Raw genomic sequence first — 15,419 nt, 5'->3', positions numbered from 1 at the left:
AGCCCGCTGGTGCCAGCCACTAAGCGACCCCCTCCTCCGCGTCTGGTCGACGGAGGCCCAGTCTACGCCGTCAAGAAGCTCCTAGCGGAGCGCAGACATGGTCGGCAGTACCAGTACCTTGTGGACTGGGAGGGGTACGGCCCCGAGGCACGGTCATGGGTTCCAGCAAGCTTCATCGTCGATAAGACTTTAATCACTGACTTTCACAACAAGCACCAAAACGAACCTGGGCTGTCCGGTGCCGGCCCTGGGGGGGGGGGGTACTGTCATGTCTCGTCAGATCTGTTAAGTGTTTTTGTTCACGAGCGTCATGTCTTGTCTTACACTTCCTGTTTTATTGTGAAACCTAACTCTCCTCTCGTTTCAGGCCCCTTGACTTCCCGGTGTGTCTCCCGCCTGTCTGATTGTCTACCCCGCCCTAATTGTCTCCACCTGTTCATTGTTACCTCGTGTATATATAGTCCGCGTCTCCCTTGTCCTGTGCCAGCTCGTCTTGTGCGTAATGTGCCGTGTTGTCTTTGCTGCCACAGCTAAAGTTATCCTAGAGTCTTGTCTCATTGTTCGTTTTGTCTGTGATCCTCAGCGTCCTAAGTTTTTGCCCTCCTGCCTTATTGCCTTTTGCATAAGTGATTTTTGTTGTCGACCTTTTTGGAGAAAGTATTTTTGTTATTAAAACCAGCCTTTGCGCTCGCCCTCAGTTCGTGTCCTGTGTTCTGTTGAGTCCTGAAAGCCCTGACAGCCCTACGGGCTTATCAGGTCTCCAGCATCCCAAACACAACATCAGGCGTCAGGTTTTTGTCTTTATCTCAAAGGTCAAGTCAAGTGCCGAGAAGTCCAACCCACTTGGCAGGAGGAGGAGGGGCAGTTATAAAGCCTGCTTCATCAGACCAGCAGAGAGGGGAAGGAGTGAAGTGTCTCCAGACACACACACACACAGTCTGGTTGGTAGAAATGAAACTTACCACCACTGGTTTCTGACTGTTCTGTTTTCTTTCCAGAGCTCTGTGCTGGTTATCTTGATGATAAACACTGATGATAAATGAACCAACGGGTCAAAGTCCCAGTTCGACCTCTAACAAACAAACAAACTGTTTTAAAACTGAAATCTAAAGACATTCAAAAAACATTCAAGCGAGGGTCTCCAGCATCCCAAACACAACATCAGGCGTCAGGCTTTTGTCAAGTCAAGTGCCGAGAAGTCCAACCCACTGAGCAGCAGGTTGGCAGGAGTGTGGTGCTGGGGAGGGGGGGCAGTTATAAAGCCTGCTTCATCGGACCAGCAGAGAGGGAAGGGAGTGAAGTGTCTCCAGCAGCTGAGCTTTAACTTCAGAATGAACATCCACCTTGCTGTGTTCCTCTGCTTCTCCTCAGGTGAGAACTGAATACCTGGCTGCCTTTTTCATCCTTCTTCTCAATATTTTTTGTAAATTTTCCAAATGCTGACATTATTTTTTGTATATAAAGACGAGGAAGACTCTATGCTGGTGATGATCTTCATTACTCTGACTGTAGAGGACATGAATTAAAAATCGGGTACGCCTCACTGTGCAGCAGAACAAACAGAGAGACGTGCTCTGGCTCTCATGTTGGAAACTTTATTGACAAAAAGGGATCTAAATGTCTCACAGTCGTCTGTTAAATGATGGATGGAAAGTGTCGAGGTCTCAGGTCAGAGACCGCAGGCGTGGCAGAAACATGAATTGTGACAGTGTGGATTTTTGCTGAGATTTGAGAATGAGCGTGCTGTGCTGAGTGCAGTCAGAAGTATGAAGATCCAAGAGTCCAGGTGCATGTTTGTCATTCTGGTTGTGGACGTGGATCTTTAAATCTCTCTCATCGTTAGAGGGACAGATGGAAAGTCGTCCTCTGATCTGGGACAACCCAACCCAAAAAAGCAGCGGGGTGGTTTCTCAATGAGAGGAGCCAAGTTTCAGCCAGAGAAATAATAAAAAATAGAATCAGTGACAGTAAAAGACACCATTTGAAAATGAATTATATTTCATATCTCAGTATATAAATTTTAATATATTTTCAGCTGTTGTTGGTATATTTTATTGTTTTAGTATATATAAACAATATATCGTTGTTTTTTTATTGCATTTACGCATATTTTTTACTGCATGTCAGTTTATTTTATTCCCTTTTTTTACTCTATTTTATTATCTTTCTTATCTTTCTTATTATCTACACGGGGGTTACAATGCAAATTTCGTTGACATGCTCAATGACAATAAAGGATTCTTGATTCTTGATCTTGATATTCGATGACTGGCAGACTGAGACTTCTCTGTGATTCGGTTAGATGGAAACCTGCAGCGCCTTCAAACAGACTGTTGTTTGGACTGGCTTGTTGAGTATTTTTCACCTCAGATTACTTTAGTAATCACTATGTTTGTAGTTACTAGCTAATCTTATAGAAAAACATGCAATCAGGCTAAAAGATATGATGCTTTCCAGTGTTGGAGAGCACCCAGTGCTGCACAACCGGGTTACAATTATCTCCACCTCCACCTGCTACAACATTAAAATACTGCTAACATGCTAGTGCATCAGCAATAATAACCAATTCATGTAATATCGAAAATATAATAAGGACTGTAACTAAATAATAAGCAGCTTTACTTTGACACTGTTTTGCATGTTTTCTGTTAAAATGATGCACTTTTGCAGGTTTGACTGCAGAACTTGGACTGGTACAGGACGTCCTTCACACTGTGGCTTCCACTGAAGTAAAGACTGAATTGTTTGTATTTTTCATCTTTTCAGGAGCTCTGTGCGCCATCCCCACCTTCACAAAAACTGAGGGAGACACTTTCTCCTTTGGCTGCTCCTTTAATTCACTTCAAGGCAAAAAGTTCCTCTCAAAGAAAGAGCGGAGGAACGAAGATGTCCTCATCGAAACCAGCGGCGTCAGCGCTCAGAGCGGCAGATACGGCATCAGATACGACACCCAGTTCAACATCTTCTACGTGAGCATTTCACAGCTGAGCAGGTCTGACTCAGGACGGTACAGGTGTGGCCTGGGCAACGCTTCACTTTCAACATCCCACCGCCAGTTTGAGCTCAGAGTTACAGACGGTGAGTTTCTGGTGACAGTCGGGAAAATGTTTCTGCATATTTGATGTATGTAGTGCAGCAAATTTTACTACTAATAATGAGAATAATTATAAAAAATAATAACATTGTGCATAAAGCACCACACACTAAATTAAGCTTTACTTTACAAAACAGCAGAAATAAGAGCAGACAATTAAAACTGCAGTCAACTAAAATACATTTAAAAGGTTGTAACAACAGATTCTCAATAAAACATCAGGAGCCTGATTGACCTGTTAGAAGGAAACGAGGCGGCAGCTGCAGCTGAAGAGAGGCAGGAGAGGAGGGAGAGGAGGGAGAGGAGGGAGAGAGGACGACTGGGCTTTGGTTGTTGCTGTTGGATTAACACATAAAACACAATTTTATTAACATTCATTAATAATTATTAGAAATACTGCATCTCTAATTTGTGACTTTTCAGGGAGCTCATAACGTGTCAATATGACTGAGTCATGTTCCATGGAAAGAGGAAGAACATCAGAGGATTTGTGGTTTTAAGGGGAAATGGCCTTCATTTGAATCAGGGTGTGGTTAAAATTATAGAAACTACTTCCTCTTTCACATCACCCTCTGTGGAAATGTAAATGAAGTCATGAGATGAAAGAAAGATGTGATGCAGAATTCAGATGAGAAAAGACGAACACGAAGGAAACTAAAATAAATCACAGATTTTTATTTTATTGGAGTACATTCATGATTTATTGGGATTTGCACAGAGAACAGGCTGAACTGTGATGACAAGCACTGAAACAGGAGGCGCTGTACTGACCTCAACCGCTCATCTCCTCAACAGCGATGTGTGACGGGAACCTGACTCTCGCCAGTCCGGGAATCACCGTTTGTGCCGAACCTGAAGGTGGAAGCATCCGAGTTAGATGCTCTTTATCTTCGGCGGATCTCTTCGACTTGTTCTTCTGTAAGGACGGATGTAAAAAACGAGACGTTCTCATCGAAACCAGCGGCTTCAGAGCTCAGAGAGGCAGGTACAGGATCGAGTACGAGAGGAACGGAGTGTTTCATGTGACCATCGCGAACCTGACCAGGTCTGACTCGGGCCTGTTCAGGTGTGGAGTCAACGTGCCTTCTTCACCCAACCCATGCCAGGCGGTGGAGATCAGAGTGTCAGAGGGTGAGTTTCTGCTGAAACTTTCTTTCTTTGTCTGTCTGTGGTGTGTATGTGTGTGTGTGTGTGTGTGTGTGTGTATTCAGCATCTGATTCATTGTGTTTGTCGTTCACAGCTCCAACAACTTCAGAACCCAACTCTGCTCTCCTGAATTCAACATCAGCCTCAGCCTATGAACCAACAACACACAGTTTCACGTCCAGTTCAGGAAGCTGCACACCTGCCACAGCTTTCCCACCAATCACCACTCAGTCCACAGCCGCAGGTGCAGGTCACATACACGGCATACACGTGGTTTTATCACCCACATCGATTCTACCTCACAATTAATGTCCCGTAAATCAGTTCAGATACAGAAGCAAGACGATATGAAACGAAACTTCTCTTTAAAACTTTAAAACAAGATGGCAGTAACTGAACAAACGTCTGTGTTCCTGTCCTGTGAAAACAGCTTGATTCATAACATCAAATACAATATCATGATAACTTTTAGCACGTTTGTTGCATAACTGCACAATTTTGAGCCATGTGAGTGGATGTCGAGCTGTGGTGTGTGAGTCCCTCTGAAGGCCATCACAGAAACCTGCTGGGCTAAACCATGTGTGTAAACTGTGTGTAATGCTGCTGCTGCGCTGCAATTTCCCAGCTTGGGATAAATAAAGTATATCTATCTATCTATCTATCTGGACTCAGAAAGGAAACAGCAGTCAGGGAGCTGCTGCAGGAAGCCGTAAAACATTGTTCAAAATATGACTAAACTGATTAACCTTTGTGTTCTCTGACTTCAACTCTAGCACCACCATCTGGTTGATATTTTTGATTTTTATTGAAATATCTCAACAAGTATTTACTGAGGACTTTAGTGCTGACATTCATGGTCCCCAGAGGCCGATCTGTCATAACTCTCCTGACCTTTCACCATGATCAGGTCACGGTTTTTCTTTGACCAGGATTTTTGTTTTTTGACCACATACCTGCAAAACTAACGGCAGTCCCATCAGCCTCAGCTGCACTTTGTGTTTAGTGCTAACTAGCAAATGTTAGCATGCTAAAACGCTAAACTAAGATGGCGAACATACGTGATAATATACCTACAGATATATGTATCCCTGAAGCTGGGCTGCTGTTTCTGTAGTGTGTGATTTCTCTCTGTTATTGATTATTGGGTCTGATTATTTCGTTTTTCTTCTTCAAAGTTCCAAACATCATCCTGAAGCAGAGGGATGAAGAAAGGAGAGCTAAAGGTAATTTCTCGTCACAGTTAAAGCACCAACTCAACCACTTTTGCATTATTTTGTCTTCTCCATTATCAGGTTTCCATGATCAAAAACTTTTTCCACACATATTCTCATTTCTGCACACAACCTGTTGTGGGGGCCGACCATCGGTTCGTACAGTGACACTCTGAACTGCGGACGATGCTGCGGTCACATTAGATGAAGGCTGAATCCGAACCAAACAGTTCTGCACCGCCTTGTTCACACTCTGCTGCAGCAGTTTGTCCAATTCTACATGTGGAGATTTCACAATTCTGAATGTTGCCCTCCTGAAATCTGAGCTATGCTAATATATTGTATATATAAATATTTTAGTATATTGGCACATTTCATTTTGATTGGTATATTTTATTGTCCACTGGTATATTTTATTCTGTCGGTACATTTCACTGTGTATATTTTATTCTGCTTGTATATTTCACTTCCATATTTTATTGTTTATTGTTTAGTATATTTTCATTCTGTTATATTTTTAATTGCTTTACGAATATTTTTATTGCATGTTGGTTTATTTTATTTTATTGTAGTGATCTTAATTTTATTCTTTCTAGTCTTCTTATCTTTCTTACTATCTGTTCCTAACATGGGGGTTGCAATGAAAATTTCATTGACATGCTCAATGACAATAAAGACTCTTGATCTTGATCTTGATCTTGATCTTGAGTGTGTGTTTTTCACTGGCAAAGTAGCTTCAAATCACTCATTTAATCACTGAGTTCATGAAAACTTGCTTGTTTGTTAAAAAACGTGTTGAAGTTGCAGACCTCAGCAGACACAGTGTGTAGAAAACACAAACCAAGGCGTCATGGAAGCAGAATCTAATTAATCCTGACATCCTGCTGTGGACCAAAGTGTTGCATGGGTTAGATCCTTCACTGAACAGACTGTATGTAGAGGGGACAGTTTGTTATATTTGACATGTCTTTGTGTCTGGTTCCAGGTTTCATCGTTCCACTGGTTTCATGTCTGGCTGTCTTTGTTGTGCTGCTGGTTGTGATGCTGCTGGTCCTGTACAGAAAGATGAGAAAAAGGGACTCTTATGGTGTGTTTCCTTCCATCTCCGTCTTTAAATAATGACTCATCCAAAAAGAGAAACCAAATATGAAACCTCCTGCTTCATATCTTGTGTTTTTTTTTCTGTTCAGGAGCGTCAAACCCCACAGATCCCCCCAGCAGTGAATACATAGAGGTGAATTTATCTAACACTTTGTTTCTCTGTTTACTTTCACCATTAGCTTCAACAACTACTACTGCTAAAGCTAGACTAAAGTTATATTTTAGCCCCTGCAAGAGCAAAATCAATTAATTGGAAAAAAAAAAACATCTAAACCTGCAAATTATTGACGTTTTTTGCTGTTTGAGGCTCATCAGAACAGAGAGTTCAATTATTTTTGACAGATAAATCCTGAGTCAGCTAACGTCAGCCTCAGCCTTATTTGCTCAGTTGTCCTCTCAGCCACATATTGTTAGCATATTAGCATATAAGCATGTGTAGTTGCTTACTGTAGCTATGCTATCATGCTAATGTCAGCATGCTTGCATGGATATGAAGTTGACTTTATTGCCTTGTTAAGGTGCGAGATGAAGACATGTTAATATGTGACCGTAGTGTTAGCTTGTAGCAGTGTGTTTTCACCTTAGCGTTAACACCATGTAGCTTCATTTTAGCTTTGAAAACAGAATTTCAGGCTGAGGCTGCCAATACATGTCAGGTGTGCTATCGTTGCTTGATTATGTAACTGCTCATTTAATTTCTTTCAGTGTGCCACATTTTGAGCTTCACTTCCCAGACGGACCGAATCCACGTACCAGACCAGCAGACCAGCAGGCATCAGCTTCAAATCTACTCTACGCACACAGTATTACTAACATGTTTTTGTATGCATGTGGTCCTTCATTTGGTCCACATTTGTAAACAGATGTTTTTTACAGCTGTGCCTTGCTTTTATTTTTAAACCATAATCAGTAAGTTTATGATGGGAATAATGGTCACTGTCAGGTGCAGTTAAAGGGGCAGCCGTTCTGGACTCCGCAGACACTGATCCAAACGAACAAGGCCGTCCCGCAGTGAGGACGCGTCAGAGAAGAACTGTGGTCATTTAAGGGGAAGAGAAAGTCGCGTTTTTAAAGTTTCAGGTTTTAAGTCTGTGACTCAGTCTTTGCTCCTTATTTAATTAGCTTAATTTAATTTTTATTTCATTATTTTTATTTTTTTACCGAAATTCTGTATTATTGACTTGATTTGATTGATGACTAATTGATCTGATTCTCACTATTGTTTTTTAATTTAAGTTATTTGAGTATGTCTGTAGTTTGATGGCTACTTTTAACACGGTCTATGATTGTATTTGGACACCGTACAACAAACACAAGGACATTTTGACCATTCAGAGAGGGAAAAGCACAGGTGACGGCTGCATCCCCTTTAGGTGCTCCGGTTCCACTGCCCCTGAATTGTGCATCGTAGGAAATATTTCCTTCATGTCCACTCAGTTCTGATCATTTATTCATGTTTCATGATCGCTGTTATCATTTATTTTGGTAACTATGGATTTTATTTTTTGTGATTATGGAGCGTGTGGGGCGGAGGGAGGTATGTGCACGAGACCAGGCTCACATGACATGTGGTGTCATGTGACTGAGGACTGTGGACACCAGAGCTTCTGGGAGATGATGTAAGTTAGAGACAACCAGAGAAACAGTGGGGTCCAGGAGTGAAGCTGAGGAGTGGTCTGAATCTAAGCCCCACATTAGGACGAGTTCTGAATTCAGCTTAAAACTGTTTGCTTTCATAAGTTTGCTTTAGCTTTTCCTGGACCAGCTCGGTTTATTGTGTGCTGTTCTGGCTCAATAAATCTACCCACATCAGACTCAGTTGACTTCTGGTGATTATTGATGAATTATTGAAGAGCGTGGGAGAAGATCTGAGCTCATCTGGCCCAGACGAGGCTCTTTTCTCCTACAGCAGGCTGGTTTATCCACATGGCTCATTGTTGGGACACTGACATGGAAAGAAGCCATCATTCATGGTTCATGTTGGCGCTTCCTTGTTGTTCCTCATCAGGCCAGCAGGTGTCAGTAGACCACAGAGTTTCATCAGCACTCTTAACAGTACTGCCTCACAGCACAGCCTGTTTATTACATTTATTCATGGAGTACATTTCTAATCAGCAGCAGAAATAAAACAGATCATAAAAGCAGCCATGTCCAAACTATTCCATAAAGGGCCGTGTGGCTGCAGGTTTTCGTTCCAACCAAGGAGGAGCACACCAGGCTGGAATCAATTAATCAGCTGATCTCAGTCTTCAGCTGATAACTAAGGGATCCCTTGATGTTGATTGGTTGGCCTGGTGTGCTCCTCCTTGGTTGGAACGAAAACCTGCAGCCACACGGCCCTTTATGGAATAGTTTGGACATGCCTGCATAAAAGCATCAGGGTGAAAAAGAAAATAGATGAAAAACAAGAAGACACTAAAAACAGAAAACAGACAAAAACAAGAAAACAGACCAAAAGAAACCTTAAAGCTCAAGTGAAATGAGGAAAGGCTCTGGTTTAAGAAGGGGCTTGAAGGAGACCACTGACTCAACCTGATTAACTCAGGCAGATCATTCCGGAGCCGCGGGCTCCTGACGGCAGGCTCTGATGTTTTAAGGCAGGCTGCTGTAGTAGCATGTGGGTGAAGGTCTAATATCCAGCCTACAATCATCCTTTACAAGATGTTTAATAAGAAATTCAACATTATCATATATTTTTCTTAATGCCTACAAAACCAGCTCGTCAGACTGTCAGCCAGCAGCGTGACAGAGAGGCTTCCTGCACTCTCATTAAACAAGATGTTTATTTCTGAACAACTCAGTGAGCATGAACACATTTCCCAAATTTGCAGATGTGTTGTTTTTTTCACAGACAGGCTCTTCAGTCAGACACCTGTCTCTGAACCCAAACTGTGATCTTTTCATAAAACTGACCAAGTCGTTTGGTGCCTAAATGAAACTGAACCATCGTTTCTCAGGCAGCTTTACTTTGAAAGCGTAACGTTGCATATTTATTAATGCAAACTTTACAGCGGAATGAGAACGTGTTGTTTTCACGCCGTGTTGAGGAAAAACATGACGCAGGTGAGTCTGTGACAGGCTGCACTCATTTTTATCTCCTCTTTTATTTTGTTTTACTCTTTTTAAACTCCTGTTGGTGTGTGTTTTTATATTTTCTTAATGCCTTGTTGTCTTGTTTAAAGCTCTTTCAATGGCCTCGTTGGTCGTTGGTCTTCATATCCTTTGTCTTCTTCTGTGCTACAAAGACGAATGAGCTTTTTTTACGTCCTGTCTTTTCTTTTTCTTCCACTTCAGTTCTCTGATCCTCCTTCATTAACCGCCTCCTTCTCTTCCTTCCCTTGTAGCTGATCTTCAGAGTCCCTGAGCTTGTTACTCACCGGGCTGAACCATCTCATTCCTGCCCCCCCCCCCCCCGCTGCAGGAGGGATTTGGATCAGTGTTGTTACGCTGACTGGACAGATGACAGATTCTACTTTCCTCGTCTCTCTGTCTCGGATCAAATCAGATTCTTTGTTTAGTCGGTGTGTGTGTTGTGTGTTTACTGCCACAGCCGAACAACGAGCAGAACATCAGAAGTCAAAGTATTTCTGTTAAATGAGTTTTTAACTTTAAGTCCTCCACCCTCAAGGCTACAGCGTTCATTACAGCCAGAATATGGTGTGATAAAATACTGTGAAAAAACAACACGACTTCACAGCTGCTCTGTCTCGTCGTGTCTCTTGATCTGTTTTGTTCACTGCTGTTTTGTCTTGTTTTGCACTTCCTGTTTTATTGGGAAACCTAACTCTCCTCTCGTTTCAGACCCTTGACTTCCTGGTGTCCTTCCTGCCTGTCTGACTGTCTGCCCCGCCCTGATTGTCTCCACCTGTTCCTTGTTGCCCAGTGAATCCTGTTACCTCAGTTTTTGCCTTGATGGAAACCCTTGCGTCTATTTTTTGCATTTTGGATTGCCTTTTGTTCTTGTCTTGTAAATATCTACGAGCCTTTCGGTTATTAAAAGCATCCTTTGAGCTTTGACTGTCCTTGCTGAGCCTGTGAGCTTGTTAGCAGCTCTCTGAGTCTTGGCTGAAAATGTTGCGAAGGTGATGCTTGAAGGTCGTGAACATTCAATTCATTTTATCCTTTGGGAGCAATTCAGGAGGAAATTCAACCGCCATTATTTCATTAGATGAAGAGACATTTGTGAACAAATGCTATGTTTCAGTGACACCTGATGAAACACAATGTGTGGAACGGGTTCATCTTCTACAAGGCGTTTTATGGAAGCAAAGCAATGAATTTATATCATTTAAATTCAGATTTCAAGATGCACCTGCACATTTGATTAATGCTTGAGGAAGATCAGAGACTGAAATAGTGACTAAAAGCCCCAACAGTTCAGAAGTATAACAGTCAGGTTTTCTTTGCTCAGTTACAGGATGAGATGAAGTTTCAGCTGAATAGAGAAAAGAGCAAACGGCTGATTTTCCTATATAAAGACAAATAATATACCCCAAACTGCTGCTTCGGTACAAATTCTTCTTTGAAAGAATGAAAGGTCTTCATCAGATCTTCACCTTCAGGTCCGTTGTGGCCGTTGTCGTGTCCATGAAGGAATGTTCCCATCAGTGAATGTATGACCGTGTTTGTGCCTCTAGATGAGTGATGAGTGGACCAGACTGACTTGTCACGTGTGAAGTTGCTCAAAGAAAGACGAGGAAACACTTCAAACATTTCAAATTAATTGAATTTACTCAGAATTTCCACATCTTTCACTACTAAAAATGTCTGCACGAGGCTTTGTACACTACACCACTTTAGTTTACAGAATTACTGTAAATCCAATAATCCACAACATTCAATACTTAATTCATGCATTTCTCAGTATTAATCTCATTTTACACGGTCCAGCACAGCGATGGACACGACCAGCCATCTCTGAGGCCCCAACCACACTGTGAATCGTCCTGCTGCCGAGGAAAAGCCCATCAGCAACAAAACATAACATCAAGAACTTAAAATGCTCAAAGGTGAAATGTGAAAATAAAATGTGGTCGTACGGGATAATTCCTCAGAGAAGAGACAGAGAGACCAACGTCTACTGTCACAAGAGCAGAAAATCCTAAAAAAAATGCAGCGCAGGGGTCAGGTGTCCCAGGGAAACGATGCACCTGTACATGAAGTGACATGTAAAACTCCTGGAAACATCACAGAGCAGAGATTTTCCCTCTAATGCACATAGTGGGTGAATACTGAAAGCTGGTCAATACAATCATCCATTGTGTGTGTGTGTGTGTGTGTGTGTGTTTATGATTATTTTACATTCAGAGACATGAAGAAAAAAAATCACCTGACTTTTCAACGTTTCCTCTGAGTCTTCTGAAACGCTTCTTCTGATCGCCGTACCTGTATCGTCTCATACGACGCTGCAGTTAATGTGGAGCTTCACGTTACGCTGCGAGTGCTCGACCGTCAGCACATTCACCCCAAACAGCCAAAATACCACTGCCTCATATCTGAAGATCTCTTCCCTCCAGCCTCTCTCCTTCCTACTCTCGTACGTTAATGAACGAGATTCATTAAGTCCAAACATTAGCATGAGTTTCTTGCTTCTTTCTTCGTCTCAGCTTGCACCAGCTCTTTAGTGTCTTTTTGCGTCCACTCGTGTCCTTCATACGTACAGTCAGACAGACCACGAGGTCGAACTCGTGTCCTTTGGGTTCAGGTGAGAGGCTATCGTGGAGCATTTGGTCCAAAGGGGGGCAGAGAGTTGCCCTAAAGCAGAGAGGTTGAATAACCTGGTTTGGTTCCGTTACATGACAGAAATCTGGTCCTGGTCCGGATCCAGTCCGGTTCCAGCACAAGAGTTGAGCATTGGCACTTCTGAAGCTGCCAAAAAAGGACAGCCAACATCTAATCTCTAAAAGCCATTTGTTCCCAGATTCAGCCTGCAGGACTTCCCAACACTAACTGTTCAGGTTCAAGCAGGTTTTCAGAGTCTTAAGTCCTCCTCCTCCTCCTCCTCCCTGTCCTCCCCGTCTTCAGGTCAAACCGTGGTCACAGACAGCAGAGGGTTGTATATTTTCTTTCCGTCGGGCGACCTCGAGCCGTGAGCCAGCAGCTCCTGGATGGTGATCCAGTTGTCCAGGATTCGGCGGTTCCTCTTCTTCATGATCTTCTTCTGGCTCAGTAACAGGATGTTGTTGCTGGGCAAGTCCTGCCGGGGGTGAGGCTGAGCGATCTGGGATGATCGGGGGTCGTAAGCACCCCCTGCTGATGATGAGGAGTCCCTGGACACAAAACCAAAAAGCAACACTGATTCAGACCCCTGTCGGCGACTCAAGAGATGTCAAAAACCTGCAGCAGCTTCACACATGTTGGTCGGAGCCCCCGAAAAGTCCTGAACGCTATTTTTGGATCTTGTGTGAACAAGATAAAGTTAAAGTCCTACATATCTGATAATACTAACTCAAGATGAGAAATCGTATCTTTCTGTCGCTTAGTAAAGCCCAGTTTTAGTCCTTAGTTTAAGCCCTGCACTCACAGTTCGCACTGAGCTCACAGGCGATGGAAATGACGCTGATTAACATCTGTAAGGCGTCATGTTTGGGTGTCAGGGTGCACACCGGGCCAACCTTTGTTTTCAGCTCCCAACAGACAAAAGAAGACTCTCTGTCTGATTCAGTCTTACTGTCTCAGACTTTGGGATTTCCATAAATTAAATGTGATTGATGGATTATTAGTCTTTGGGATGTTTCCTGGATTGTGTTGCTGACATTAATCTCATGATGTGGAGGGGAACCCTCGACGGTGAGGAACCACAAACAGAGCAATTACTCAAAAGCAATTAAAAAGCTTTAAACGTGGTAACAACCTCCACCAACACCGTGTCATTACATGCATTAAATATTTATTGATAAGTCCATAAAGTTACTCAGATATGTTCTCTACATGTTCTCACAGTGGAGTGACTCTGTTCTTTACTGGTAACTTAGACACTATTTCTGTTTCCTTCAGTCATTTTTCTTGTCAAGCTTCCTCTACCTGTCTCCTCTGAGGTAGTCCAGGCGGCTCTGCATCATGAACTCTCTTCTTCGTCGGTACTCTCTGGCTCTCAGCAGCTGCTGCTTCCTCTCCTCTTTGCTCCAGTATCGGCCCTGTTGGAGCACAGTTTGGACGATGTTCATCTCTGGCTGAACGAGCGGTTTGACACACTGTGTGTCGCCCGGGTGTGAACAGAACAGATCAAAGTGATACAGTTCCTGATGTAAGTAGTTAAATGAGGAACTCAAACAAGAGTAATTTAATTTTAAATATGAGAGGTGAATAATTGAGATTTATTATCTATTTAATTTCAGTTCAGGAAAATGATTTGATTTGAGACATTAGGGAAGTTGCCGTAGTCAGTAATTTAATTTTAAAGTGACATTTCATGATAACTGTGGCAATAATTTCAGTTTATTTGTTTGTGTTGAAGCCAAATAGGTTGTGTCTAATTGTTTTCACAGGGTTTGTAATGTCTTTTTTCTGTTTCTACTTGGCTAATTGTTGAGGTTAACTGATAATTTGGGTTGTTGTTTGTTTTAAAGGAGTCTTTTTAATTGAAATGGATCTAATTTTATCTCGCAGACCTGTTTCATCTCACTGGCGGCGTCGTCGTCGGTCGTCATGCCGCTGCGTTCCTCTCTGATCTTCATGGCTCTGGCCTTCAGGAGACGATCCCTCACCGGCCGCTTGGCCACGTAGCGAGTGCCGTCGCTCCGGATCTTTACCTGAACACAAACAGAAATCAGGTGCCCCTTGTTCAAACTCACGCAAGCATCTGGAGGCAGACCAGTATGTTTCCTTTAAGATCACTGGGATTTAAGAAGAGGATTTATAGCTGCCATCTTTCCTCAAAGCTTGAAGCTGGACTAGGAAATAATAATGATTCGTTGGGGGTCTGTATGTAGATACACACCTAAGCCCATTAACTACAAGTTCATGTGTAATGTGCACTGGGGCTGGTTGATATGGCTGCAATCAATGTCATGACAGTAAGAAGAAAAAGCTTCTGATGTCAGGACAAAAGAAAATTACATCACACTGTTTGTCATAATGAGGTTTGTCTCTGGTTGCTGCTTCAAGATCAGATTTTCCTACGATGTAGTTCAAGAACGGCTTTCAGCAGCCGAGTTACGAAGAAAAACTGATCGACTGTAATAGACCACGAAGCAGGTTTCGAGTCCCTGAATGTGGGTTCGTCCAGCTCATTTGTGGATTTGAGTTTTGCAGAAGCCGATTTCTTTCAGCTTCATAGTCAATATTCAGAAAGCAAAAAGACGACTCAGCTATCAAAGATTGTGCCCTTCCTGAGAGAAAATGTCTGGAACACTTCTCCTCATCGTTTACCTTCCACTCCATGCGTTGTGGTGAGCCAGTTGGTGATGAGTGTGTCAGCCCGAGCGGTAAGGCCAGTCCTAACCGCGATGCGCCCGTACGGTGGTCCTCCAGACCACAGGGGGCACTGTTCACACTCCTGGGGCTGGCTGGGCCGCTGCTGCCTGTGCCCATCCCTCGCTCCTCGCCCTCGGCCCTCGCTCTGTCTCTCACTCTGTCCAGTGGGTCCACCAGGCCCTCAGAGGGCAGGGTCATGCAGCTCTGGTAGCGCTCTAATGGTTTGCTGTGGCTGTGGTGTCTTCGGGTGAAGTAGGGACTGGACTCCGCACTCCCACCTCCGGGCCTGTCAGCGGCTCCACCTGCAGTTTTGAAACCAACACGTCCATGTTAACATCAGCTAGCGGTCTTCTTCCTCCCTGCCTTTGCTGACACATTGTCATGCTTCCTGGCTTGTTACTGCCATCAACTGGTGATCGGTGGAACAGCATGAAACCAACAGACAAATTCT

At 43.2% G+C, this 15,419-nt stretch overlaps 2 protein-coding genes across 2 annotated transcripts in view; one reads left to right on the top strand and one right to left on the bottom strand.

Annotated features, from left to right (window-relative positions):
- Positions 1 to 1,254: 1,254 nt before the first annotated feature.
- Positions 1,255 to 8,367, top strand: LOC121613048 (polymeric immunoglobulin receptor-like). The gene is made up of 8 exons (XM_041946301.1): positions 1,255 to 1,371; positions 2,767 to 3,078; positions 3,890 to 4,225; positions 4,336 to 4,485; positions 5,417 to 5,464; positions 6,438 to 6,539; positions 6,643 to 6,686; positions 7,259 to 8,367. The coding sequence occupies exons 1-8, from the start codon at positions 1,332 to 1,334 to the stop codon at positions 7,271 to 7,273; spliced, it is 1,047 nt and encodes a 348-aa protein (XP_041802235.1). The 5' UTR covers positions 1,255 to 1,331; the 3' UTR covers positions 7,274 to 8,367.
- A 4,211-nt stretch (positions 8,368 to 12,578) lies between these two features.
- Positions 12,579 to 15,419, bottom strand: part of LOC121613032 (PDZ domain-containing protein 4-like) — a 36,346-nt gene continuing 33,505 nt past the window's right edge. Inside the window, exons 14-17 of the mRNA XM_041946281.1 lie at positions 14,924 to 15,270; positions 14,164 to 14,304; positions 13,577 to 13,689; positions 12,579 to 12,822 (exon numbers count right to left, since the gene is read on the bottom strand). Of these exons, the coding sequence (XP_041802215.1) occupies positions 12,579 to 12,822; positions 13,577 to 13,689; positions 14,164 to 14,304; positions 14,924 to 15,270 (845 nt within the window). The remainder of the gene's footprint in view (positions 12,823 to 13,576; positions 13,690 to 14,163; positions 14,305 to 14,923; positions 15,271 to 15,419) is intronic.

The sequence above is a fragment of the Chelmon rostratus genome, chromosome 10, assembly GCF_017976325.1.
Source record: "Chelmon rostratus isolate fCheRos1 chromosome 10, fCheRos1.pri, whole genome shotgun sequence".
Taxonomy (NCBI): domain Eukaryota; kingdom Metazoa; phylum Chordata; class Actinopteri; order Chaetodontiformes; family Chaetodontidae; genus Chelmon; species Chelmon rostratus.
This window is presented reverse-complemented; position numbering and strand designations above follow the sequence as displayed.

What these genes read in the sequence shown, in the direction of transcription:
- LOC121613048 (XM_041946301.1), top strand. Translation starts at nt 1,332, where the DNA reads ATGAACATCCACCTTGCTGTGTTCCTCTGCTTCTCCTCAG. An exon ending in GTTCCTCTGCTTCTCCTCAG is followed by an intron (nt 1,372 to 2,766) that starts GTGAGAACTGAA and finishes TCATCTTTTCAG; the next exon opens with GAGCTCTGTGCGCCATCCCC. An exon ending in GAGAAAAAGGGACTCTTATG is followed by an intron (nt 6,540 to 6,642) that starts GTGTGTTTCCTT and finishes TTTTCTGTTCAG; the next exon opens with GAGCGTCAAACCCCACAGAT.